Source organism: Ochotona curzoniae, unplaced genomic scaffold (assembly GCF_017591425.1).
Source record: "Ochotona curzoniae isolate NIBS_2020 unplaced genomic scaffold, NIBS_Ocur_1.0 contig_2699, whole genome shotgun sequence".
NCBI classification, from domain to species: domain Eukaryota; kingdom Metazoa; phylum Chordata; class Mammalia; order Lagomorpha; family Ochotonidae; genus Ochotona; species Ochotona curzoniae.
Window position 1 is genome coordinate 426,948 of NW_024465561.1, and position 24,177 is coordinate 451,124.

Here is a 24,177-nt window from a genome sequence, read left to right on the forward strand (position 1 = left end):
CTTTCTGCTCCGGGGACCTAAGTCCAGCTCCTGTTGCAGCCCGGCCACTCGCCAGCCCTGCATTGGGCCAAGGACGACCATGCGACACACCCAGCCCTGCCTGCATTAGAAACAGCCCGTTAGACGCTGGGCAGATGGAGGTGTCGGGAGCTCCTGAAACCAACACTCCTGGTGCAGCACCCACAGATGGTGGGTCTTTAGAATGCGTTTCTCCATTAATTCCCATGCCCACCGTATCACCCATGATGCTCTGAGGCTGTTGTACAAACTCCTGCTCCCGGGCCCAGTCCACCCCAACATGTCCTTCCACGCCCGCCCTAGCACTGGGTCCTTCTCCAGCCCTGCCTTTTCTCCCTGCCCCAGCATCCCAGTCAGACCCAGGTCCTCACACTGGGGGCCTCCAAGGACGCCTCAAGTCTCCGTGTTGGGCGCCGGGCCTGGCACAGAGGCGGCACTGGTCATTGAGTGTTTATTGAGTAAATGCGCTACTGGGGCAGAAGTGGCTGAGTCCAGTGTGTAAGTGGCGGATGCGCCAGCGTTCCGTCCTGCCCTCTCCTCTGTCACCTGCTCCCTTCCCGCGCCCTCACCTCCACTCTGCAGATGGGACAACTGAGGCAGGTGCAGGCGGGGAAGGAAGACCCCAGGGGTGGCACGGGGCGGGGAACTGGCCTACGTTTATTGGGTGACAGGCTGCAGGTGAGAGGCTGACAGAGGGTGGGATAATAACTTAAAAACTGGGGCGGGGCGGGGGGCGACAGCGACGGCCCCTCAGGACGTCTGTGGTCTGTGGAGGGACTGGGGGTATTTACAAGGGTTTCTACAAAGTGCCCCGCGCCAGCCTGGGGCAGGAGGGGGCCCGAGCGGGAGGGGAGGAGCTGCCTGACCGCACTCCCAGATTCTCCCCCACCCGAGGCTTCCAGTTTTTAGTCTTAGCAGCTTGTCCTGCCCCCGGCCCCAGGCCTTGCTCCCCAGCTGCTGGGAGGGAAGTGTCTCAGTTTCCCTTCCTGCCCCCCAAGTCTTCCCCAAAGTCAGGGGGTCCAGGTCCAGCTGGAGACGCCTGGGAGGTACCAGCCCGCTCTGCTTGGCACCCCTGGTCCTTGTCCCTCACAGCAGAGGGGCCCCACCCTGGCCCCCAGATCTGTCCCAGGAAAGCTGAGGTGATGATAAGGGGGCACCACAGGAAGATGGGGACCCCAGGCTGAGGCGGCTCAGAGCTCCAGGTCGTTGGAGATACGGGTGACGAGCGTGCGAAAGGCCAGGGCGGTGCCCGCCACTCGGCGGAACAGCACTCCCCGCAGGCCTGGCCGGGGCAGCTGGCACACCTCCACTTCGAAGTGGGACAGGGGCTCGGGCCCGCCAGCACCCCCGTGCAGGCAGGCCAGCAGGAAGGGCTGGGGCTGGCGACAGCGGCAGCGAGCGGCCGCCGTGGCCTGGCGCAGCGCTGCCATCAAGGCCTCGGGCGGCCGTGAGCTGGTCAGCTTCACACTCCAGGGGAGTCGGAGCAGCCGGGGGGCGGTTTCCGCTTGATCCCAAGGTAGATGGCGACTGCCGGCGGGAAGGGGGAGACGAGGAGGTGAGAGACGGGAGCATTGGGACCCAGGAGGGAACTGGGGCAGGTATGTTCTCCCCCAGCTTGGGCCTGAGCAGAAGCGGGGTGCATGCCCATGACCTTGGGCCACAAAAGAGCATGTGACCACTCTGGCCAATCAAGACTCATGTACTTCTCTGGCCCCAGGTATTGGCTCGGGGACAGGCACATGACCTAGTACGAGCCATGAATCAGCCTTGGGACTTTGTGGGAATTCCAGGGAAGTTGTTTCTTTCAGGTCTCTGGCCCGGCAGGGCTTGGCCATCACAGTGGACCACGGCCACACGTGTAGTCTATGCACTGGAAACCGTGAGTGGCTTTTGGGCTACAGAGCAGAGCTGAGCAGGGGAGCTGGGGGTCGGCTGCGTCTCTGGCCTCCGCACTCCCTGCTGCTGGGCGGGACGGGCACAACCCACACCTGGGCCAAGGCTGCCATGGAAGAGGCTTGTGGACCCAGTGCCAACTAGAGGGGCTGCGGGGGCTCTGGGGGACTCTGAGGAGCAGGAGCCCCGGCTGCTGGTGGGGGTGGCATGGAGGCCCGTGGGGCCGGACTCGCACTCACCTTGCGACCTCAGGTCCCCCGATTCTCTCAGGTTCGTCTGTGACCCTGGGGAAGCGAAGGGGGCAGCATGTCTAACCAGAGGTGGGACCCTCCCCACCGCCCCAGCCTGTCTCCCGCTCACGCCCACAGGCCCTGGAATGGTTAGTGCAGGGTGGAGGACAGGAAGAATCTGGAAGATGAAAAGGTCGTGGGACACACACACACACACACACACACACACACACACACACACAGATGCACAGGCTGATTCACACTCAGACACCTCCTGGCTGAGGCTGGCCCCATCAAAGCTGTCCCCTCCCCTGAGCTGCTCATCTCATCCCGTGTGCCTGTCTGACCGTCTGAAGGTCCCACTGGCTGTGGGTCCTCTCGGGTCACAGCCACACACAGGTTCCTTCCCATGCTAGAAAGTGCCTTCCAAAGTGACACACTGGGCCCAGCCCTTGGGACCTCAGTCGCCCAGCCCCATGTCACCCATGTCACCGAGTGACCGCCTAAGGCGCCTGGGCAGCTTCTGTTCACTACCTGAGGACGCCAGCTACCTGGTGCCAACCACGCCACCCCTCCCCACAGGCACAGCTGGGAGACCAGCAGGGGCCCAGGGCACTTACGGATCTTGGATCCCTGGGGCAGAGAGGCGCCCGAGACGCAGCGGTTAGAGTTCTGCCGTTTAGAGGGATCGAGGGTTACCCTGCAGTGCAAGGGGCAGGCGCAGGGTGACAGGACAGGAGGAGGAAGAGAGGGACGCATCAGAGGATAGGAGGCAGAGTAGACAGGACAGATTAAGCCTGCGGCCCCCCCCCCCAGCTGTCCCTGGGGACTCACCTTCGGGTCAGTTTGGAGGTCAGCTTGGTGAAGAGGTTGGTGGTTGGGCGGGTCCGCCCGGCGGGTAGGGGCGCAGCCTCGTGGGCCAGCGTGGGAGAGGCAGGGGGTCCATTCTGTATGCCTCCACCACTGCTGCTCCCCGTACGCCTGTCCCGGACCTGGCCACCGTGGAAGGTACTGCGGATGGTGGAGCCACGGGCTAGGCGGCTCCGCTCACCGGCAGGGGGTGCCAGGCTATGGCTGGAGGGGGAGGCAGGTGGCGCCCGCGCGGTGCCCGAGCTGCAGGAAGAGGGGCACATCATGTCAGCCTGGGCCCCTCACCCCTTTGATCCTTCTCTGTGCTGGCCTGGTGGAGACCAGACCCTCCAGCCATCCGGGGCGGCCTGGCTGTGCCCCGCACAAGCCTGGTGTCGTTTCTCCCAGCTCGCCTCTGCACAGGCGGTTGGGGCAACTCGCTTGTCACCTGCCATTCGTACCTCAGGAACCAAACAATGTGACCCGGGTGGGTTATCTGAATGCTCTTCTGGGTCCACGCAAGGGAGAGAGGCCAAGGTCAAGGGCACTTGGATTCAGGACCATTTCCTGGCAGGGGCAAGTCAAGAGCGAGGGAACTTCCCTCTCATTTTCTTTAGATGCGGCAAGGGCAGTGAGATCTCTGTGGAGAGCAGGGACCAGATTTCCACTTTCTATGTGCCCAGGCCAGCGTGGGTCTCAGCCAGCAAGCCCTGACAGTGGCAGATGGCCGCTGCCTCCCTTGCTTGAGTCCCTCCCCTGGGAATGCAAAACTCAGCTGGAGACTACATTTCCTAGTCTTCCTTGCAACTGGATGTGGTCACATGACTGCCCCAGCCAATGGGACGTGAGCAGAGGTGCTGGGTACATTTCTGGGTCAAGCCTTTAAAAGGCTGGCAGCTTGCCTTCCAGGTCTTTGTCCACTTCTTGCTGGTTGGAAAATGGTTGCAACTGCTGGAGCAGGGAGGCCTGGGGACCCCCTATGGACAAGCCCTTGGGGGACCCTGTGGTCAGACAGCTCTGTCCAAGAGGACTAAACCGCTACCTTAGAATTGGAAGGACTCACTGACCAGAACTGGAAGGCCCCGGCCACAGTGGCTACAGACAGCTTCTGGTTCCTCCGCCCTGGACCCTTCTCAGCTCTGTGATCCTGGGCATTACTTGCCCTGAGCCTCATTTTCTCAACTGTAACTGCGCGGGGCTCTAGGACCCAATAGGAAACAAACTCCCCTCTGGTGGAGAGGCAGATCCTGTGCTGGGGCTGACCTGGTTAGGGCAGCAGCCCCGCCTGCCTGGAGGCAGGGACGTCAGCTCCACATTACAGACGGGACATGGAGGCCCACAGGGGTGCCCATCACCCGGCCAGCGTGGCGTGGGGCCAGGATCTGAACACAGAAGTGACAGGTCCCTGTGTCACGCCTGCTCTGCCCTGCTGTGCTCACGGCCCCTGCCTGTGTGTTCAGCAGGTGCAAGCCAGCGCATACCCCCATGTCCAGGCCACTGTCCCGATGCCAAGCCCACCCCGGGACTGTAGCCGGGTTGGAATCGGTGTCCCTGGCTGCTGGCTCCAGGGCCTGCACCATCGCAGGCAGGCAGGGGAGGCAGCCCAATAGGCACCGAGCTGCCTGCCGCCCTCCAGGGCTTCGCTCTGCTTTTAAAAAATGCATCAATCAATCAACCCGCTGGGGCTGTCCCAGCCTGTGGTGGGGTGGGGGAGCACAGCGATTCATCCACCACGTGGGGCGGGTTGGGGTCTGGGCACAGGGGGCACATGTTGCTGAGAGGGTGTCCCGCTCACCTGCCCTGCCCGCCCCGTCACCCAGTCCTGCCAGACCTGTTCTCTTTGCCGTTTGCCGACAGGGACGGGCGCTCGGCCCCCGGACGCTCGGTGCACACGTAGGTGTTCCTGCGGGTCATGATGCTAGGAGGCAGGTTGTTCTGTGGAAGACACGGCCATGGGGGGAGCAGGAGGTCACGGGACCCGCAGCTCCCTGCTCCCCTTCCTCCTGCCGGGTAAGTGAACCGCACAGGGCCAGGAGGGAGCAGGGGCTGGGCAGAGGCACCAGGTGAACTCCGACGGGGGTAGGGGGTCACCCAAGGCTGCCCCTGGCCTTGGGCCTGCGCTCAGGTACACACCAGCCCCCAGCGAGTGCCATGTGCACCTCCCGGTGGGTGCCCTGACACTTCCCTTCCAGCCTTGAGCCACCTACTCTCCCTGCTGCACCCCGACCCTGGCCCGGGCTGAGGCATGAGCTTCCTGTGGCCTCCTGCTGAGTCTGTTTCAGGAACTGGTCCCTGCTGACACGCTCGGAGCAACGCTGCCAGGAGCACATGGTGGGCCTGGGACCCCCAAGGATGACGGCTGTGGTGCTGGGTGAGGTGGGGCTTCCTGTTTCCTGCAGCGTCAGGCCTGCCTGGTCGCACGTTGCAGGCAATCTGGCTGCTTGGAGAGCTGAGGTCCAGGGTCCATCCTTACCCTCTGCTTCTTGACTTGTGTAGTTCTGGCATCCCGGGCGCCGCCCTAGCCTGGCATGGCACCGTGCACCCAGCCTGCATCTGTCAGGGCCACCACGCTTGCTGCTGGACAGTCACTCCAAACACTATCCTGGCGTCTTTTTCATCGGCATCTTGTCCTGCTGGTTTTGGAGCCTGCGTGCCTCGGCGTTGGCTTCAATGCGCTGCCAGTCTTTCAGGGGCCATGGCCTTCGAGAACTTATCAAAGGACCCAGTTCCGGCTTCGCCCATGTTCTCCAGTTTTCCTCTGCTTTCTTCCACGGTGCTATTTTTTTTCCTCTACTATTTCCTCCTTTTGACTCGGTGGCTAATTTGCTGTTTCCTTCCTGGTCTGGGTTGAGTTTCCCAGCCTCACCAGGTGCCAGTGGTGGAAGGCTGCACACAGGGCCCTGGGATGCCAGCACCCCATAGCGGACAGCCGCTTTGAGTCCAGGCTGCTTCGCTTCAATCCAGTTCCCGCTAATGTCCCGGGGAAGCAGAAGACGGCCCAGGTGAGACGCCCGGACAGAGTTCTCGGCTCCTGGCTTCGGCCTGGCCCAACCCTTCTGTGGCCACGTCGGGAGAGAACCAGCAGAAAAAACCTCTCCTGTTGCTCTTTCCAATAAATGAATCTTTCATAAACAGACCCCCTCATGAGATTCTTGAATGAGGCCGTTTCACAGATGCTGCTCGCAGAGCTGAGGCCCAGGGCCTATCTGTCCTCACCCTCTGCTTCTTGGCCTGTGTAGTTCTGGCATCCCGGGCGCCACTCTAGCCTGGCGTGGGTCCGTGTGCCCAGCCTGCATCTGTCAGGGCCTGGAGAGCCCAGGCCACCTGTCCCAGGATGTTATGCAGCTCTGGGTCCTGGGTAAGAAGTGGCTCCTCTTTGCACCCAGGAGGCCTTGGGAGGAGACGGATGACAGCTGCTCCCCGCCTTCTTACTGAGTTTGCAGCACCGTCAAGGTCATGCCCCAGGGCATCAGCAGACTCTGGGTGCTGAACCCAGGCTAACTCTGAGTCCTGCAGGAAGCCCCCTCTGCCCCAGTACTCAGCTCTACACCTGCCTGACACCAACCACAGGGAGGGGCTGCTCGCCGGGGCTTGCTGCACGCGAGGGCGGATAGCCACGTCACACAGCCCTGGCCCGCCCCAGCCTACCCTGACCCACCCCGGCCCCCACGGCCCCCCACTCACAGGGGCACTCGTGCTGTCCTTCCGCCGCTCGGGGATCTCAGCCTTGTTGGGGTTGTGGGCGCTGCTGACCATGGGGCTGGAGGGCGGCAGCCCCCGACTGCCACTCCCTGTGGCACTGCAGCTCGCCTTGCGGCCTGGCAGCCGTTCCTCTTTCAGCTCCGTCTCCCCGGTACTGGTGGGGCTGCGTTTGGGGTGCAGGGGGGCGGGGGAAGGGCCACCTGTGGAGGGAGGGAGGCAGCCATCAGAGCAGGCAGCACTGGGAACCAGAACCATCCCCGGGGAACCTCCCAGGCCTGTCCCCCAGCACACATGGCATCTCCTGGGTCTGCTTCAACACCTGAATAGGGGAACGGCTGGGCTGCCACCGTGGTACAGCGCCTAAGCCCCTGTCTGTGATGTGGGCATTCCACAGGAGTATCTGTTCTAGCCCCTGCTGGTTTGCTTCCGATCCAGCCCCTGCTAACATGCCTGGGGAGGCAGCAGACGACCCGAGTCACGTGGGCCCTCCTGTAACATTGCAGCTCTTTGCTTCTGCTCTAGCTAGGGGCATTTGCAAGGAGGCCTCTCTTAACTCCCTCTTTCTCTCTCCCCCTCTCTATTTCTAGAAGTGAAAAACAAGTTCTAGAATCACTGAGGTTGAGACAGACACTCCCTCCCACCCTGGGGTTAATCCTGTGCCCCAGAAATTACGGGGATGTCACGAGGTCTGGCTTGCAAAGCGCGGGGGGAGTGTGAGTGGGTGCAGTGGTTAAGGTGCTGCTTGGCATGGCGGGCCTGGGTTCAAGGCTCAGCTCTCTCTTTTTTTAAAGATTTTGTTTATTGGGCCCGGCGCGGTGGCGCAAGCGGTTAAAGGTCCTCGCCTTGCACGCCCGGGATCCCATATGGGCGCCGGTTCTAATCCCGGCAGCCCCGCTTCCCTTCCAGCTCCCTGCCTGTGGCCTGGGAAAGCAGTCGAGGACAGCCCAAAGCTTTGGGAACCTGCACCCGCATGGGAGACCCGGAAGAGGCTCCTGGCTTCGGATCGGCATAGTATCGGCCCGTTGCGGCTCACTTGGGGAGTGAATCATCGGACGGAAGATCTTCCTCTCTGTCTCTCCTCTCTGTATATCCGCCTTTCCAATAAATAATAATAAAAATAAATCTTTAAAAAAAAAAGATTTTGTTTATTTCACTTGGAAGTCAGAGTTACAAAGAGAGAGAGAAAAAAAAAAAAAAACAGAGAAAGAGACCTTCCATCCCCTAGTTCACTCCCCAAATGGCCACAAAGGCCAGAGTGGGGCCGGCATGAAGCCAGGAGCCGGTCTGGGTCTCTCATGTGGGTGCAGGGTCCCAAAGACTTGGGCTATTCTTTGCTGCATCCTCAGGCCGTAAGCAGGGAGTTGGATGCGAAGTGGAGCAGCCGGGACAGGAACCAGCGCCCATGTGGGATGCTGGCGCTGCAAGCAGAGGAGTAAACCACTCTGCATGGCACGGCTCCCTCAGTTCCACTTCTGAGTCCAGCTCCTGCTAACGCTCCGGGAAGGGAGCAGGTGACAGCTCAATGGCTTGGGTCTTTGCCACCCACGTGGGACTGAGTTCTGGGCTCCTGGCCTCAGCTGGACTCACTCTTGTCTACTGTGGTCACGCAGAGAGCGAACCAGCAGATGGGAAGGTTCTGATCTGCCTACTTTTTAAAATTTCAAAACATTTTTATTTATTTTGAGTTGCTTACTTTTAACAGGTAAGTTGTATGGTGTGTAAATTTTATGAAGCTAGAGGGTAGTGTTAACACTGGCGGAGGGTGTGGGTGGGCGACCCCTCAGGCCTGCTCTCGTGGCAGTGGGGGGCTGTCCGCCCTCTGCAGTGATCAGCTATCAGCTGCAGAATGCGGAGTGCAGAGAGCCCTCCCTCCTTTCCTTAAGAAGCACCTCCTCTCCCTGTAGAGTGGAGGAGGGGCCAGAGGGCAGGCTCTCAGCAGCCGCTTTGTACAACGTGTCCTGTGCCCCGGATCTGGCAGATTAATCCCAGCCAGACTGTGATAACAGTGCAGCAGGCCTCAACAGAGGCGGCGAGGAGGCGGGCTATCTGCCGTGCTGCTCTCTGAAGCCATTGTCCGACGCCTGGGAGTGGTGAGCTCCAAGAAAACATGAGATAAGTCACGGGCTAAGGAACAGCCAGAGGAGCCAAGAGGAAGCAGGACTGGGGGATGTCACACTCCCTGTCTTTCTCTTGGCTATTTTGCAAAAATGTATCTACTTGACAGGCAGAGAGGAGGGGAGGAATAGAAAGGGAAAAACAGACAGGCGGCCAAGTAACCAGTCCCTCAGTCATGCTCTAAATGCCACCCGCAGCTAGGTCCAGGCCAGACTGCAGGCAGGAGCCAGGAGCTCTGTCTGAGTCTCCCACATGGATGGCAGCAGCCTAAGTCCTGGCGCATGACCTGCTGCCTGGCAGGGTTGGTACCGAGGGGGTACAGATGCTGACCCTGGGCCCCGGGGGTCCCTCCCGCAGCCACTCACAGAAGTCGCTGTGCCGGCGCTGGCGGTGGTAGGTGGACGAGGCGCTGCGTTGGGCCTTGCTGTGGCTGGCACCCTTAGCGGAGCTTGAGCCGTTGGTGGTGTCGCTGGGCGCCCGCACCCGTGCCAGGGCCAGCCCTGGGGCGCCCCGGTCCCCACCCTCCTGCAGCAGGGAGATGGGGGTGGGCAGAAATCAGGCTACTGTCCCCTCCGCCTCCTGAGGGCCCCCGTGCCGGCGGGGCGCTCTCCTCTGACCTCTGTCTTCCTGCCCAGCAGGAGGTACGTGGCCGTCACTTCGTTGTACTTCTGGCTGGTCAAGGCCTCTCGGATCTCCTCACGGGTGTAACCCATGCCCACCATCACCTCTGGCAGAGGGGCGGAGACAAGGGTCAGCCTCCCCGGGTGTTGCCTGCTCCCTCCAGTCAGCACCCATGACCTTTCCCTCCTAGAATATTCCACCCACCCACACACACACACCTTCACCAGCTGTGCACCCCAGTGTGGGAGGCACCAGCCAGCACCTGTTCTCTCCCCCACCCTGAGTCACTCTGATTGGTTCAGAGCAGGTACAAGACGTAACAATGGCCAATGAGAATGCACACATTCAGGGACCACCAGCCAGCCTAGGGCTTCTACAAGGGAAGCCCCTCCCCTTCTTGTCAGGGAGCCCGGCTGTCCGGGTCAGCTTTGCCCCTAGTGAGGAGGGCCCTGGGGGGAAGAATCTAGATTCTCCACTACTGAGCACCTGGATCCGGTTGTGCCTGGAGATTTTTCTACTGATATGAATGAGTACATGGTTAGCAGCAGGTCAGGCCAGATGAACCTGCCGGCTCTGTGCTGATCTGCAATCTGCAAGGTGCCTCCTATACCGGTTCAGCCTGACCCTGCTGAGGACCCTCGGCTTCCTGACCCAGCGCTGACTGGTGCTGGCAGGCGGCCTCCATGTACAAGGGGAGAATGCAGGTGTCCTGGAGTGCCCAGCTGGGGACATGAGGACAGAAGTGGGGAGGAGGGGGCCTTTGGGGAGGTGAGGAAGGAGATGCCAATGGCTGGGGCACGCCAGCAGGTGTTCCTGTTATAGGAACATATTACAGGAGAGGAAGCCGGAAGAAGCCCCGGGCCAGCCTGGCAGACGCTAGAGGAAGCATGCTCACCGCCCTGCACCGCCCCCCCGGAACAGGTGGGCTGGGAGTGCGGGACCCTCACCGATCCGCTTGGTGTCGGTAAAGTCCTCCTCGGGCTCCGTGTACGGCTTCAGCTCTTCGCCCTCGTAGCCGATGTTGATCCATTTGTCTTTCATGATTTGCTGCAGGGGGGGGGGGGGAGGGAAGGTGAGTGTCAGAGGAGGAACGGGGAGCCCTCAGATGCACCCCCCCCACCGCCCCAGCAGGTGCCTGGCACCCCGACGAGGAGGCCCTCTCTCTCTGAAGTTGCCATCTCCTGCTGCTGCCCTCCGCCCCCGCCCCATCTGGGGCCTGCACCCTGTAATCAGGCTCATTAGCTAATGACTGGTGTGGGGGCCCGGGGGCGGCTCACCTCGAGAGTACAGCGCTTGGCGGGGTTCAGCACCAGGAATCTGCGCAGGATGCTCTCACAGTCTGTGGACATGTAGAATGGGACGCGGTACTTCCCGCGCAGGACGCGCTCCCGCAGCTCCTGCGGGGACCAGTCACTTGGCAGGCTGCACCGAGGGGGAGGGGGACGCCCCACCAACTCCTCATGTGGAGACCAGCTTACCCGACTCCCCACACTGTGGGGCTGGATACCCCGTCCCCCACCTCTGCACTCATTCACTCCTCCTGGTCCGTCCAAGGGCAGAAGTGCTAAGTCCGGGGTCTAAACTGAGGTCCCCCGGGGCATCATGTAGCCACGATGATTTCCCCAGAGAAGCTATTCTTAAGCTGTGCTAACTCTTCCCTCACAGGGAATCTTACAAATAAAATTCTAGGAGCCTGGCGAAGGGGGTGCTGGGTCAGCTGGGGCTACTGGAACGTCCCTCTGTGCAGGCCTGCACCTGTGCCCCCAGAGGGCGCATCTGTAAGATGTATGGTACCTGCTCTGGGTGGGGTGCACCTCTGCTGCCCCAGGTGAACTACAACACTCCAGGGCCTGCTCCGTGGCCTTGGGGGGGGTGGGGCTTGGGCCCCGTCTGCCAGGGCCTGGGCTGAGGTCTCGGCTCCTGACTCCAGCTGATGCCCGCGCTGGGAAGCCAGTGGCTCCGAGGCTCTGAGAGCCGAGGCCTGGAGGCTGGCTTGAGCTCCTGGCCCCCAACTCCTGGCCTTGGTGCTAGGACCAGCTCCGGCCGTGGTGTGTGTCTGGGCAAACGGTGGATGGACGCTTTGTCCGTCTATCTGCCCTGAAGTCAGCAGATTTTTTCCAAATTAAAAAGAACCAAGGGAGATGGAAATCAGGTGCCAGGGGTGAGTGACGTCTAGTTCCTGGGGGGTGAGGCTGGATCTTGGGGTTCCAGGAAGAGCGCTGACCCTCCCTGGACTAAGCAGAGTCCCCCACGTGTCTCACACAGACAGCCACTGTCACAGCGCCATGCCATGGGTGCAGATGCAAGCTTTCCAGAGAGGAAACCAAAGTCCCCGCTCCCCCCCAACAAGCGAGGTCCCGGCCAGGGGGCTGTGTGGCTGGAGGCGGGGCCTGAGCCATGGCCCCGCCCCAGCAGGCTTCCCAGGTGTGTGTGGGCGGGGCCTCTGGGAGGCCCTCAGTGGCATCTGGGGTCTCAAGGCCAGTGCAGGGCAGGGCTCCCAGCTTCCTGAGGGGCCCAGGCCTGGAGCCCTGCCCTGGCTCCCTGCCGTCTCCACAGCCTGCGGTGGCCCCGCCAAGCTGTGGCAAGGGCACAGAGGCCCTGGCCTTGAGCCACAAGCCAATATATTTTTTAAAAAAGAGATTAATGTATTTGAAAGGCAGAGTTACAGAGAGAGGGGCACAAACTGATCTTTGACTGGCCAAGTAACTGCACAGAGCGCTGGGGTGGCTTGGGCTGGCCAGGCTGAAGCCAGGGGCCACAACTCCAGCCGGGTCTCCCTCCTGGGTGGCAGAGGCCGAAGCCCTTGGGCCGTCCTTCACTGCTTTCCCAGGCGCTTTATCATGGAGCTGGATGGGAAGTGAAGCAGCGGGGACTTGAACCAGCGCTCATGTGGGATGTGGGTGTTATACCACGCCCCTCTGGGTGGCTGGTACCACACCCTGCCGGAAAAGCTCACCGCTCGCTCGGGGCGGCTGTGCAGCTCTCCACCTCATGGGGGAGAAACAGAATCAGAAGACAACTCCTACGTCACTCCATCTCAGGCCAGTGCGGAGCCAGCCCCTGGCTATGTGCCTCCTGCGGCCGCCAACATGGTGCTCACTGGCCCACTGGTCCTTCTCCAACATCACAAAGGCTTGGGGACTGGGGTGCCTGTGAAGTACCTGTCATAGGAGGCAGCTGGGACCCTGAGGGGACCCTTGACTAGAAGCAAAAAACAGCTGCCAAGCTCACATGAGGACATCGGGGGGACCACACGGTGCCTGACCCTCCACGGTCCACTTGCAACCATGACAACAGCACGCACCGTGGGGGGACACAGACCCGGCCAGCAAGTGCAGCCCCTTCCTGGTCTTTTCCCTGGACTTAAACCTCAGCAGGAAAGGCCTACCAGCCTGCCCATGCCCCCGCCCCGCCCCGCCCCTGGCACCTTGAGGTTGTGCCCGTCAAAGGGCAGGGAGCCGCTGACGAGGGTGTACAGGATGACTCCCAGACTCCAGATGTCCACCTCGGGCCCGTCGTACTTCTTGCCCTGGAACAGCTCCGGGGCAGCGTACGGAGGGCTCCCGCAGAACGTGTCCAGCTTCGAGCCCAGCGTGAACTCATTGCTAAAGCCGAAGTCTGCGATCTTGATGTTGGCTTCGGCGTCCAGCAGCAGGTTCTCGGCCTGGCAGGAAAGGCAGGGAAGGCAGGTGAGGGGGTCTGGTGGGGCGGCAGCCTGGACTCCGGGGTCCTGTCCTTGTGTCAGAGTGGCAGGTGGGCAGCTTGCCGGGGCTCGGGGCTCCGTCCCTGCATCTTGGGCAGCAACCTCGTGTTTCTGGGCCCCAGCCTCCTCTTCCTCCATAGAGTGGGGACAGTTCTACCCCTGTTCCTACAGGGAGCTTCTGTTCCAAGATCACGCTCTTTGACACACTCCTGTCCCCGAGCCGCCTCAGTGTAATCAATGGAGAGGAAGGATCACTCAGGTCCCCTGGGAATGCAAAGAATGACTGCAACACACCCACCTGCAGCCCCAAGTACCCGGGCCTGTGGTCTGTTGTGTGTGGGTGGCAGCTTAACGTGGGGTCATGTGTACACACGCCATGGGGTCGAGGCACACATCTATGGGGTCACATGTATATACGTCATGCGGTCACTTGGACACATCTAGAAACATCTTGGCTTCACTTGGTGGGCCGGGGTCTCACCTTGTGTATTCCACCACCAAGCACCCACTCAATGCATGTGCCCTGTGTGAGCCGCCACATAGCTGCGGGCTTCAGTTTCCCTGCACGTGCCGGCAAGGCCCCATGCAGCACACAGAGTTCCCAACAAACGCTGCATGGAGTGTTGGGCCTTCTCCAGCACGTGGTGTGGGGCCACTGCCCAGGCAAGGAGACCAAGGCACGGAGAGGCCACCTCCTGTGCACAGCAAGAAAGCAGCAGAGCAGGTGTCCAGCCCTGCGGCAGGAGTGCCCACCTCTGCCCATTTGTAACTACAAGCTAAGTCTGCCCTCTGGAAGGTCACTGCGTCACGCCTTTCCCCCACGCCATGACCGAACAGCCTTGCCACCCCAGCAGGCTCGTTTCTGTCCAGCCTGCCCTGCTTCTGCCCCCGAAGAGTGAAAGAGCCACAAAGCAGCCCTGGCCCAGGCCCCTACCCTGAGCCTAAAGCCGCTCCCACAAGGGGGGAAATGACGCCGCCCTGCTGCCGCTTTAGCCACAGCCAGGACCCTCCAGCAGGGGGCGCCCACTCTCCAGGCTCACCCCCACCTGCCCAGGGGAAAGCCCGGCAGGGCCGGGAAATGCTACAGGAACTGGGCACAGTGGGGTTTAAGATATAATTTTAAACAATGCGGCTTGCATTTTGTACATTTTCTTTCATTTTCCCTGTAATTTATTTTAATAGGGGATTTTTGCAAAACAGCCTGCCTACAATGGATTAGTGTTTCAATGTTTAAAAAAATGGTGTTTTTTCCACCTATTTGGAAGGCAAGACCAGCGGGGGGGGTGGGGGGGAAGGTTTGCTCCCCAAATGCCCACACCAGAGGGGCCTCAGCCAGACTTCAGCTGGGAGCCAGGTACTCGCGTGGGTGTCCTATGTGGGCATCAGCAGCCCACACGCCAGGGTCACCCTGCTGCTTCCCAGCATGCGTACCGGCTGGCAGCAGGACTCGGGGGGGGTGGGGGGGAAGCACAGGCTCTGTAGACAGAGTACACAATGCCTTGAGCTGCACCTTAATCCCCAGGCCAAACGCTGGTGTGCAAAGTTTTTATATTTTAAACAATAATGCCAGGCTGGCATGGTAGCTCAACAGACTAATCCTCCACATGTAAGCCCAGCATTGCATAGGACGCCGGTTTGTATCTTGGCCACTCTACTTCCCATCCAGCTCCCTGCTTGTGGCCTGGGAAAGCAATGGGGGATGGTCCAAAGCCTTGGGACCCTGCACCTGCTCGGGAGACCCGGAAGAGGCTTGCGGCTTCAAATTGGCTCAGCTCCAACTATCGCACCTACTTGGGGAATAAACCAGCCAGTGGAAAATCTTTCTCTTTGTAAATCTGCCTCTCAGATAAAAATGAATAAATCTTTTTTTCTTTAAAGATTTATCCATTTTTATTGCAAAGTCAGATATACAGAGAGGAGGAGAGACAGAGAGGAAGATCTTCTGTCCGATGACCCACTCCCCAAGTGACTGCAATGGCCGGTGCTGCGCTGATCCGGAGCCAGGAGCCAGGAACTTCTTCCAGGTCTCCCACATGGGTGCAGGGTCCCAAGCACTTGGGCCATCCTCAACTGCTTTCCCAGGCCACAAGCAGGGAGCTGGATGGGAAGTGGAGCCACCGGGACCAGAACTGGCACCCACATGGGATCCTGTGTTCAAGGTGAGGACTTTAGCCATGAGGCCACACTGCCGGGCCCAAAAATGAATAAATCTTTAAAAAAATACAATAAGCCAATCTGGTCCTACATTTTAAGTAGTCCATGAGAGCCTGCAGCGTGAGGCCCAGCCCCGAGCAGGTACTCTCAAGCTGGTGGCTGACTGGTTGATGGGAGCCCAAGGCTCCTGCGCCTGACCTGATGGGTGGCTGCCTGGTACGTGCTTCGGAGCAGCCCATGTGCAGCTGGGACTCCCAGGAACACAGGGCCCCAAAGGAGGCTGCCCAGCCCAAGCCCCCTTCACGGCTGCCCACCCCTCCATGCCGTCCTCCAGCTCTAAGGTCCGTCAGGCCATGTGACTGCCGGGCCGGAAAACCCTCATCGACAAGGATTCTAGAACATTCTGGAGTCTGAGAGCTCCATCCTCTCCTGTGTCCTTGTCCCACAGCTGGCCCACGATACTTTGTTTCTTTCCCTTGTGTTCTGTAGCCTGGGAAAGTTGGCTGCTCAGGGTTGGGGAGGGACAGCCAGGCCAAGGGCTGGCAGGGCTTACCTTCAGGTCCCTGTGTACGATGTTTTTCTGGTGACAGTAGTGCACAGCTGAGACAATCTGGGGGGGAAGGTGGGGGTCGATCACCTCACAGTCTGCACCCCCAACAAGTCCCTGGGGACCCTGGCTCAGCCACAGCCAGAGGCCCGTAGGACACCCCCCGCTCCACACACACACACACGTGCGCCGGGACACCTGGAAACCGCACCAGGGCCAGAGAAACCTGGACGTCAGGCCCCGTCCCCACCCACCCTCACACCTGGGTGTGCCCATGAGTTCATGGCTCACCTGCAGACATGCAGCACCTCCCACCCAGGGCAGCCGGCCAGTCACGCACGCCTGGCAGCCTTGCACCTGTGTAACTGGGCACAGCCTGCTGCCCACGCCACCAGCCTGCACACACACCTGGGCCCGGCCCACCGCCTCCACACTTTCTCCCACAGCCAGGGCCCCAGCCCCACCCTTAGCCCCGTGCCACACCTGTCTGAACTTGGCTCGGGCCTCCTTCTCTTTCATGCGACCGTGGGACACGAGGTAGTCGAACACTTCTCCTGTGGGATGGAGCTGGGTGGTCAAAGCATGTGGGGGCGGGGCCGGGCGAGCAGGGCAGGTGGCGGTGGGGGCGGGGCCCAGGTGGGGCGGGGCCCAGGTGGGGCGGGGCCTCACCTGCGCTTGCGTATTCCATCACCAAATACAGTGTCTTCTCCGTCTCGATCACCTCGAAGAGCTTCACTGCAAGGGTGGGGGGCAGGCGCGGATGAGGGGGGACCCCAGCTTAAGAATACTCCACGGTTCCCTACTGATTGTGTCACTGCCCAAACTGCTGGGCCCGGCTTAGCTGCCCACAGGGTCAGGGGCGCAGTGCCAGGCAGCACCGTGCAGCCCCAACTGGCAAGACTAAGAGTGCGCCATCCCAAACCCCACTTCCCCCACAAAGCCCCTAAGCCCCAAAGCCCCTGCCTGGTGACAATGACAGTAAAGCCACCGACGGCTCAGCTAGGCACCGAGCCCTCAAGACCTGTGCGTCCTCACCCAGGCCTCACAGGGACCTGGAAGGCAGTGCCCAGCCCCCAGCTGTCACGTCGCTCCTCACCGATGTTGGGGTGGTTCAGGCCCTTCATGATACGGACTTCACGGAACAGCTGGGTGTGGCAGGAAAGGCAGAGAGAGTGAGGCCGGGGCCGGCTGCCACGGCCATCCCAGACCCACCTCCCACTCCCTGACACTGCCTGGCCACCCTGGGCCCCTCTCCCTGCCTCACCTTCTGAAGGCTGCTGGGGTTCAGCTGGGTTTTGTCGATGATCTTGATGGCGACCTAGGAGTGGAGTGGAGGGGTGTAAGGCTGAGGCCCCGCAGGCCCGTGGCTGTGAGGCGGGCTCATGACGTGGGGGCCTTTCTCCATCCCCCCTCTCAGGGGAGCCCCTGGGAGTGCCCTCTTCCCCAGTATGAGGCCCTGGCCAGGAGTTGGGGGCATGGGGTGTGTGAGGGTGACCAAGACCTTGAGAATCAACACCTGGGCATGGTTCTGTTCCGCTCTAAAGAGCCTGTGGGAGCCGAGGATGGAGCTCGGAGCTCCTGGCTTGCCCTGGTGCAGCCACCTCTGGGACTGGCCCTGGCCACGGACTTCCCACGCACAATGACCCCAGCAGGCGGGGACGCTGAGGAGCGAGCAGTTCCACGGTCACTTGGCCAACACTAAGCAGTTTTGTGCACAGGGATTTAACGTGTTTTTTTTTTTTCCCCCCAAAGAGCTAGGGCTATAATAACCAAGTCACCACGTGAGGTGCCTGGGTCCCACAGCAGAGTGGCCAGATCGAATCCTGGCTGCTCTGTGTCTGATCCAGCTCCCTGCTGATGTGCACCCTGGGGGCAGCAGACAGTGGTGGTCCAAGTGCCTGCTTCCACAGAGGGAGACTGGATGCAGCTCGGAGCCGCTGCGTTGCCCTCTCCCAGCCCGGGCTGCGGTGGGCTTCCGGGGAGTGACGGACTGGCTATAAGACCTCTGTCACTGCCACTCTTTCAATAAAAATAAAGAAGTAATTTTTACAAAGAGAGAAACAGGCCTTGAGCCAGCCAGTTCGAGAGGAAATCAGAATGTTTGTTCTTGTTTAGAATTAGACATCGGGTCAGAGAGCCGGGTGCTTTCCAGGAGTCAGGGGGTTGAAAAGTATGGGACCGGTGCTGTGGCATAGCTGGTTAAGCCTCAGCTTGCGACACTGGTATCCCTTATGAGTGTCGGTTTGAGTCCTGGCTGCTCCACTTCCCATCCAGCTCTCTTAATGTACCGTGGAAAGTAATGGAGGACGGCCCAAGCACCCACATGGGAGACCCGGAGGAAGCTCCTGGCTTCGGATCAGCTCAGCTCCAGCCATTGCGGCCGCATGGGGAGTGAACAGGGACACACAAGATCTGTGTGTCTCTTCTAACTCTACCTTTCAGAGAAACCCTGCAGGCGTGGGGAGCCCAGCCTGGCGCTCTCTGCGCCCCCAGTAGGGCCACTCTTACAGCAGAGGGCGATGCGTTCCCTGTGGGGGAGCTCCCCTCCCCCTGCCTGCATTCCTGTGGATGTGTGCTTTAAAAACTTGTGCCAAACACTTGGCATGCCAGCGTGGAGACGATCATACGGTTCCTCTCTGGGGATGTGTGAGGCGTGCCGCGTGCATACATTGTCAGCGGGATGGGAACTCGCTATTCCTGCGCCCCCAGCTCTCTCCGTGCTCACGTGCTAGGACCCACCACGGAAGTGTGGTCCCACACGCTGGGGTCCCCAGTGGACGAGCGGATGCTTCAGCTTTTTGTCTGGTGCTGCCCTCGAGGCCAGACCAGGGTGTCCCCGAACCCGATCCTGAGTCGGGGGGCAGGGTGGGGCACTGCCATGCAATCAGGTGCTTTCTCAGAATCTGCCTGTGCACCTGCCAGGGCCTGGGGTCTTTGGTGGGTATGATGGGCATGGTGCGAGGGCACCCGGAGAGGCCAGCCAAGGCTAGAGAGCCGACCCTCGGCAGTTTCTCCAGAGCTGGTGGTGAGGTGGGGGAGGGGCAAGGGCACCTGCCGCCTTCGGGGATTGCGGTCTGCGTGAACGCGCCTTTTGCACTAATGCTGCCACAGTCAGCGTCCAGCTGAGAGGCTGTCCTATCCTTGAGGTCTCTAAAAGGCTCCGAGCTGCCAGAGCCCACCATTCACACATGGGGTGGCCAGGTCTACCCATGCCACCTGAGAAATGCCACACACATCTGTGCCAGCCGCCCCGGCCTGGAGTGGGGATGGGAGTGGTACTGGCAGGCCTGCCCTGGGACTCCACGCTCACCTCGCGGCCCGTGAGGATATGCCGGGCCAGCTTGACCTTGGCGAAGTTGCCCTTGCCGATGGTCCTGAGCAGCCGGTAGTTGCCCACGTGCGGCTGTTCCTCAGGGCAGGAGGCGATGGAGTTCCGGCAGCGGGCGCCCAGAGAGCGGCTGGACCACGATGGCCCTTTGTCTGAGGAGCGGCCGCTGCCCAACGTGCCATGCTGGGCAGAGGAGACACAGAGTGAGTCCTCCAGCCTGGTGCTGCCCGATACCCCCCGACCTGGGCCTCCCTTGCAGCCACTGCATCTCTCTCTGCAGACAGAAGCCCCAGGGCAGCCCCCTCGTATTCCTGGCAGCTCTAGAAGCTGCAGCCTCAAGCTTACCCATGAGGGCTCTGTCCCCACTCAATGTCCTGTCCCAACCATCAGCAGCTGCAACCTCCCGCAGCCCCCTGCGGTCCCCACTGCAGCCCCCAAAACACATTCCAAGTCCAATGCCAACAGGCTTTTTCCTCGGGGCTGGCTGCTTTGGCGCAGCTTGCAGCACTGGCATCTAATGGGTACCAGTTTGAGTCCCAGCTGTTCCATTTCCCATCCAGCTCCCTGCCTGTGGCCTGGGAAAGCAGTCGAGGACAGCCCAAAGCCTTGGGACCCTGCACCTGTGTGGGAGACCCTAAAGAAGCTCCTGGCTCCTGGCTCTGGATTGGCTCAGCTCTGGCTATTGTAGTTATTTGGGAAGTGAACCAGCAGATGGAAGATCTCCTTGTGTGTGTGTCTCTCTCTCTTGGCCCCTTCTTTCTATAACTCTGCTTTTCAACCAAATGAATCTTGTAAAAATCAAAACCTTCTACTCCTTACTGCCCCGACACCTGCCAGCAGCCTGGCAGCCTTGGTTACTTCAGGTCTGGAAGGGGCAGATCAAGAGCACCCCTCCCCGCCCCCTGAGCTGCCCAGGGTTTTTGGTAAGTAAGCTGCCTGCACGATCCTGCCCCAAGCCCTGGTCCGGTCCCTGCCTCCTCCCTCCCACAGGAGACGCTGCGGCCTCCCCTTGGGGCCCTGACCTGCTGCTGCTGCCGCCCACGCCACTGCGCCTGGCTGTCCCTGGCGCTGTATCCCTCCAGCTGCGGCCTCCTCCGCCCCACTGGTCACCTGCCTGCTCCACGCTGTCCAGTCCCCACTGTGGGCCCCAGGGAGCAGGCCTCCCATTTGGGGCCAGAGGCCCCAGCCAGGGTGGCGCTCCCTCAGACCCGGTGGCCTTGGCGGGGCCCAGGTAAGGAGCCAGAAAACAAAGGCAGCTACAGAAAGCAGGTGGCCAGCGGCCACTGACCAGCACTTCAACCACCAGCACCTGAGTGCATTGGTCACCCCTATTTCACAGACTAGGGGGGCCAGGTTCTCGGGAGACAAGCTTCTCCCTAAAGAGCTTTTCAAGGTCACGTGTCACACCCAAGCGTGGAGGAGGCCAACCTCCTTTCCTGGGCCAGGCGGCCACAGCCATCCACCCCTTGCCCTGGCCCATTTTCTCCAGGCAGGACCCCGGGCCCTGGTGGGGCAGGGTACAGCTGGAGCAGGGTATGTGAGAGTCAACCCCAGGTCTGCTGGCCATGGCCACAGCGCTGTCCTCAGCCCCGGCCCCTCCTGAGAGAGATGGAAGGGTGGAGACTGGGGTCTTCAATCCCCTGATACGTAAGCACGAAGAAGGCTCGTGGTATCAGAAGAGCTGACAGGTGTAGGGTGGCCCCTCTGAAGGCAGCAGGCCAGGTGGGGGGACCCTGCACAGGGCATCTGGGATACTGGGTGAAAAAGCCCCCAGGGGCTGGGGGTGGGAGCTAAAAACTGACAGGCATCGCCAGCTGGCCCAGCTCGTGTCCCCCGCCATCAGCCTGGCTGGCACCCCGACACAGCAGCCAGTTGCTAGGGAACCTGGGGAGGGTGGCCCCCTAGTGGGGGACCTGGGACTTGAGGTAGGGAGCAGGACCCCAGCACGGCTGTTGCCATGGTAACCAGGTAGCAGGGAAGCGGGATGCAACCTCAGATCTTACAGGGAGACAGAGGGAGCCAGTCTGCCCAGCAGGTGAGCCTCAGTGACCTGGCCTGAGACTCAGCAGCCATGGGAGGGGGGAGTCTGGGGATGAGGCCCATTTTACAGGGAGGAAAACTGAGGCTGAGTGGGGGCAAGGAGGGCCATGAGCTCAGCACGAACCTGTGTCCACCAGATCATCAAGGGGAGAACAGTGGAACCCTAGAGGCTTGGCCCTGCGTAACTGTGTGCTCTGGCTCCCCAAAACCCAACATGGGGGGAGGGTGCCAAGGCTGAGCCCGCGTGCAGAGGGGCAGACAGCAGTCAGCCCAACTCACCGTGTGTGATCACCCTGGGGCCAGGCTGCACCCACACCAGGCCCTCAGGCGGGTTCCCCTACCCCCTGCCAGTCAGGGCCCTGTGCCCATCAGGGGGCACAGCCAGCACAGGACGCAGGGAGCCAGGGCTTCCAATGCCCCCAAGGCGTAAATCTGGGCAGCCTAAGAGGCAGAGGCAGGCACTCCTGAGGGAAGCTGGGGTGCAGAAACCCTGGTGGGGGAGGACTGGCCGGCCAGGCCCCTAAGGGGGTCAGGAAGCCAGAAACTGGGGAGGGGCATGGGAAGCTTGGGGGAGCAAGTTACCCTGGAGCAGGCCTGGGGCCACCCCCACCAGGCCACCCAAGTGTGCAGGAGGCTCCAGACAGAGGGACCCCAAGGCTAGGGGGGGACTGGAAGGCTCAAGGCCAGGAGCTTTCTGGAAGCAGGGCCTGGAGTCAGGCCTCAGAGCTGGGGTTGGTAGAGCAGCTGGGGTGGGGGCTTCCTGGGGTACATGGATGCCCTGCAGGACAGGATAGGCCCTGGGCCATGAAGGGGGGTTGGGCGCCTCCAAGACAGGGGCCAGGCCCAAAGGGCGACAAGAGGCTGGGGCTTGGCGACAGGCTTCTCACCAGGAGCTGACCTGGCCCAGGAGGCGGGCAGTCAGGCTGGGCCAGGGCCTAGACGCCAGAGCTAGAATGTCTTAAGCGCTGGAAGGGAGGAGACCAGTGAGGGAGGGTCCTCCTGACACATCTATGAGGTCCCCCTCCCAGTGCTGGGGGGTGCTGGGAACCCAGACACAGGCCTGTGAGCCAGCAGGAAGACCTTGAAGGAGCCAGCCAGGGCCCTGGGCCCCGGAAAGGTGGAGACCACTTCTCCAGCCTGCCTGTCCAGCGGTCGCAGCATAGGGGGCACCGAGAGCAGGGCAGGCCAGCGCCCAAGGCTGCAGCCCAGGGCCAGGCCGCGCCACCGGGGGTCAGGGGCCTGGGGAGAAGGGGCCAGCTGCTTGCCGGTGGGGAGCACGCTGCTGAAGGAGGGAGGGGTTCCGGGCCGGCCGGGGGAGGGGGCTTCCTGCGGGGTAGCACCCCGAGCGGAAACGGTCAGCAGAGGGGCCAGAGAGGGGGGTCCCTGGAGAGGGGCGCCCCAACACGCTGGGCAGGTCAGGCCGGGCTCCCCTGGGCCTGGAGGTCCCGGAGGAGGAGACCGGGGCAGTCACGGGGGTCGGGGTTCGCGCAGTCAGGGTCCCCCCCAAGGGGCCGGACCCTCCCCACTCACCGTGTCCGAGTTCCGATCGTTGCCCGGGGCCAGCGCCGTCCGCGAAGACATCTTCTCCTCCGGGTCCCGGGTGGGGGAGGGAGAGGCAGGCAGGGGCGGCCGGGTGGGGGGGGCGGGGATCCCGGGGTCCCCTGGCTCCCCCTCCCCCCCCACGCCGGCCTTAGGAAAGGGGGGGACGCGAGCTCAAAAGCCGGACGCCGTGGACGCCGGGGTCCGCGCGCCGCGCGCGCGACGGGGCCAGGGCGCGGCGGCGGCTGCCGAGGATCCTTAGTGGCCCGGCGCCTGGGGGGCCCGGGGCGCCATGGGGGGCGCCGGCGGCGGCGGCGGCGGCGGGCGGGGAGGGGGCGCGGAGCCGGCCGGGGCGGCGGCGGGGCCGGGAGGAAGGGACGTCAGGGGGAGGGGCGGCAAGGCGGGGCCCCGGGACCCCTCCCCCGCCGCCGCCGCCGCCGCCACCGGCCCTTAAAGGCGCAGGCCCGGACCGGCCCGGGGACTCCGGGGGCGGAGGCAGGTCCGGGCGCGCCGGTGAGGTCCCGACGCAGAGGGGCTCGTGGAGATGGGGAGCCCCGAGGGGCGGACAGAGACGGGGAGACACAAAGACAAGGACACAAAGAGGGAGACCACCTCACCCCAGAAGGAGGAGGAGGAGGAGGAGGAGGACGAGACCCGCCTGCACACCCAGGCCGACCGGCACCCGGGCGCGCGGAGCGCAAGGGAAGCCGCACAGCAGCCGGCCGAGGAGAGCACCCAGGAAGCTGTCCCAACAGAGGAACAAGGGCCCAAGGGCGTGGTGGGGGGCTTGGGCCTGGGCTGGGGGGGGGGGCTGGCTCACCTCTCCCCGCCCCCTCCGGAAGATGCCACACCCCAGTGGTGGGCACCACGGGCGGAGTCTCCTCCGCTGTCCCCCAGCTCTGTCCGCCTGTGTGACCCCCAGGGCGGGCAATGCGAGAGCAGGTGCCAGCGGTGGCAGGAATGTTGGAGTTGGTTGTTCAACACTTTCATTCTTGAAGAAAATTAAGCTGTGTGAGCAAATTATATGGAAAACACGAATGCTACATCCGTCTTAACTACGTTACTCTTCTACTACTGATTAAAGACTTTTTCTTTTTATTGGAAAGGCAGAGTTACAAAGAGAAGGGGAGACACAAAGATCTTTCCTCCACTAGTTCACTCCCAAAGTGACCACAATAGCCAGAACTGGGCTGGTGAGAAGCCAGGAGCTTTTCCCAGGTCTCCCACATGATTCCAGGGTCCCAAGACTGGACTGTCCTCTACTGCTTTCCCAAGCCTCAAGCAGGGAACTGGATGGGAAGTGGAGCAGCTGGGACTTGAACCAGCACCCATATGGGACGCTGGTGCTGCAGGTGTGCCTGCCTCTGCCTGAGGTGCCCACTCTCCACACAGCCAAGGGGCTCTGCCATGCTGGGCTTCCATGTATGGCTTCCCCCAA

The 24,177-nt window shown here is 61.8% G+C and overlaps 1 protein-coding gene across 2 annotated transcripts; it reads right to left on the reverse strand.

Moving 5' to 3' along the window:
* Positions 1-455: 455 nt before the first annotated feature.
* Positions 456-23,111, reverse strand: MARK4 (microtubule affinity regulating kinase 4). 2 transcript variants are annotated; one of them, XM_040976157.1, is made up of 18 exons: positions 22,731-23,111; positions 19,143-19,343; positions 17,097-17,150; positions 16,929-16,977; positions 16,502-16,567; positions 16,316-16,386; positions 15,839-15,895; positions 12,856-13,092; positions 10,706-10,825; positions 10,376-10,475; positions 9,425-9,534; positions 9,173-9,332; positions 6,675-6,892; positions 4,822-4,925; positions 2,976-3,254; positions 2,762-2,841; positions 2,151-2,195; positions 456-1,545 (listed from the first exon to the last, which is right to left on the reverse strand). In XM_040976157.1, exons 1-18 carry the CDS (start codon positions 22,779-22,781, stop codon positions 1,481-1,483), a joined length of 2,067 nt encoding a protein of 688 aa, XP_040832091.1. In that variant the 5' UTR covers positions 22,782-23,111; the 3' UTR covers positions 456-1,480. The 2 variants fall into 2 exon arrangements, with proteins under 2 accessions (XP_040832091.1, XP_040832090.1); XM_040976156.1 differs by lacking the exon at positions 2,762-2,841.
* Positions 23,112-24,177: the final 1,066 nt, after the last annotated feature.

Excerpts from the sequence above, each read along its gene's own strand:
- MARK4 (XM_040976156.1), bottom strand. The coding sequence starts at position 22,781 with ATGTCTTCGCGGACGGCGCTGGCCCCGGGCAACGATCGGAACTCGGAC. Across the intron at positions 9,333-9,424 it reads TGCTGGGCAGGAAGACAGAG|GAGGGTGGGGACCGGGGCGC; the intron begins GTCAGAGGAGAG and ends TCCCTGCTGCAG. Across the intron at positions 6,893-9,172 it reads GCGCCGGCACAGCGACTTCT|GTGGCCCTTCCCCCGCCCCC; the intron begins GTGAGTGGCTGC and ends CTCCCTCCACAG.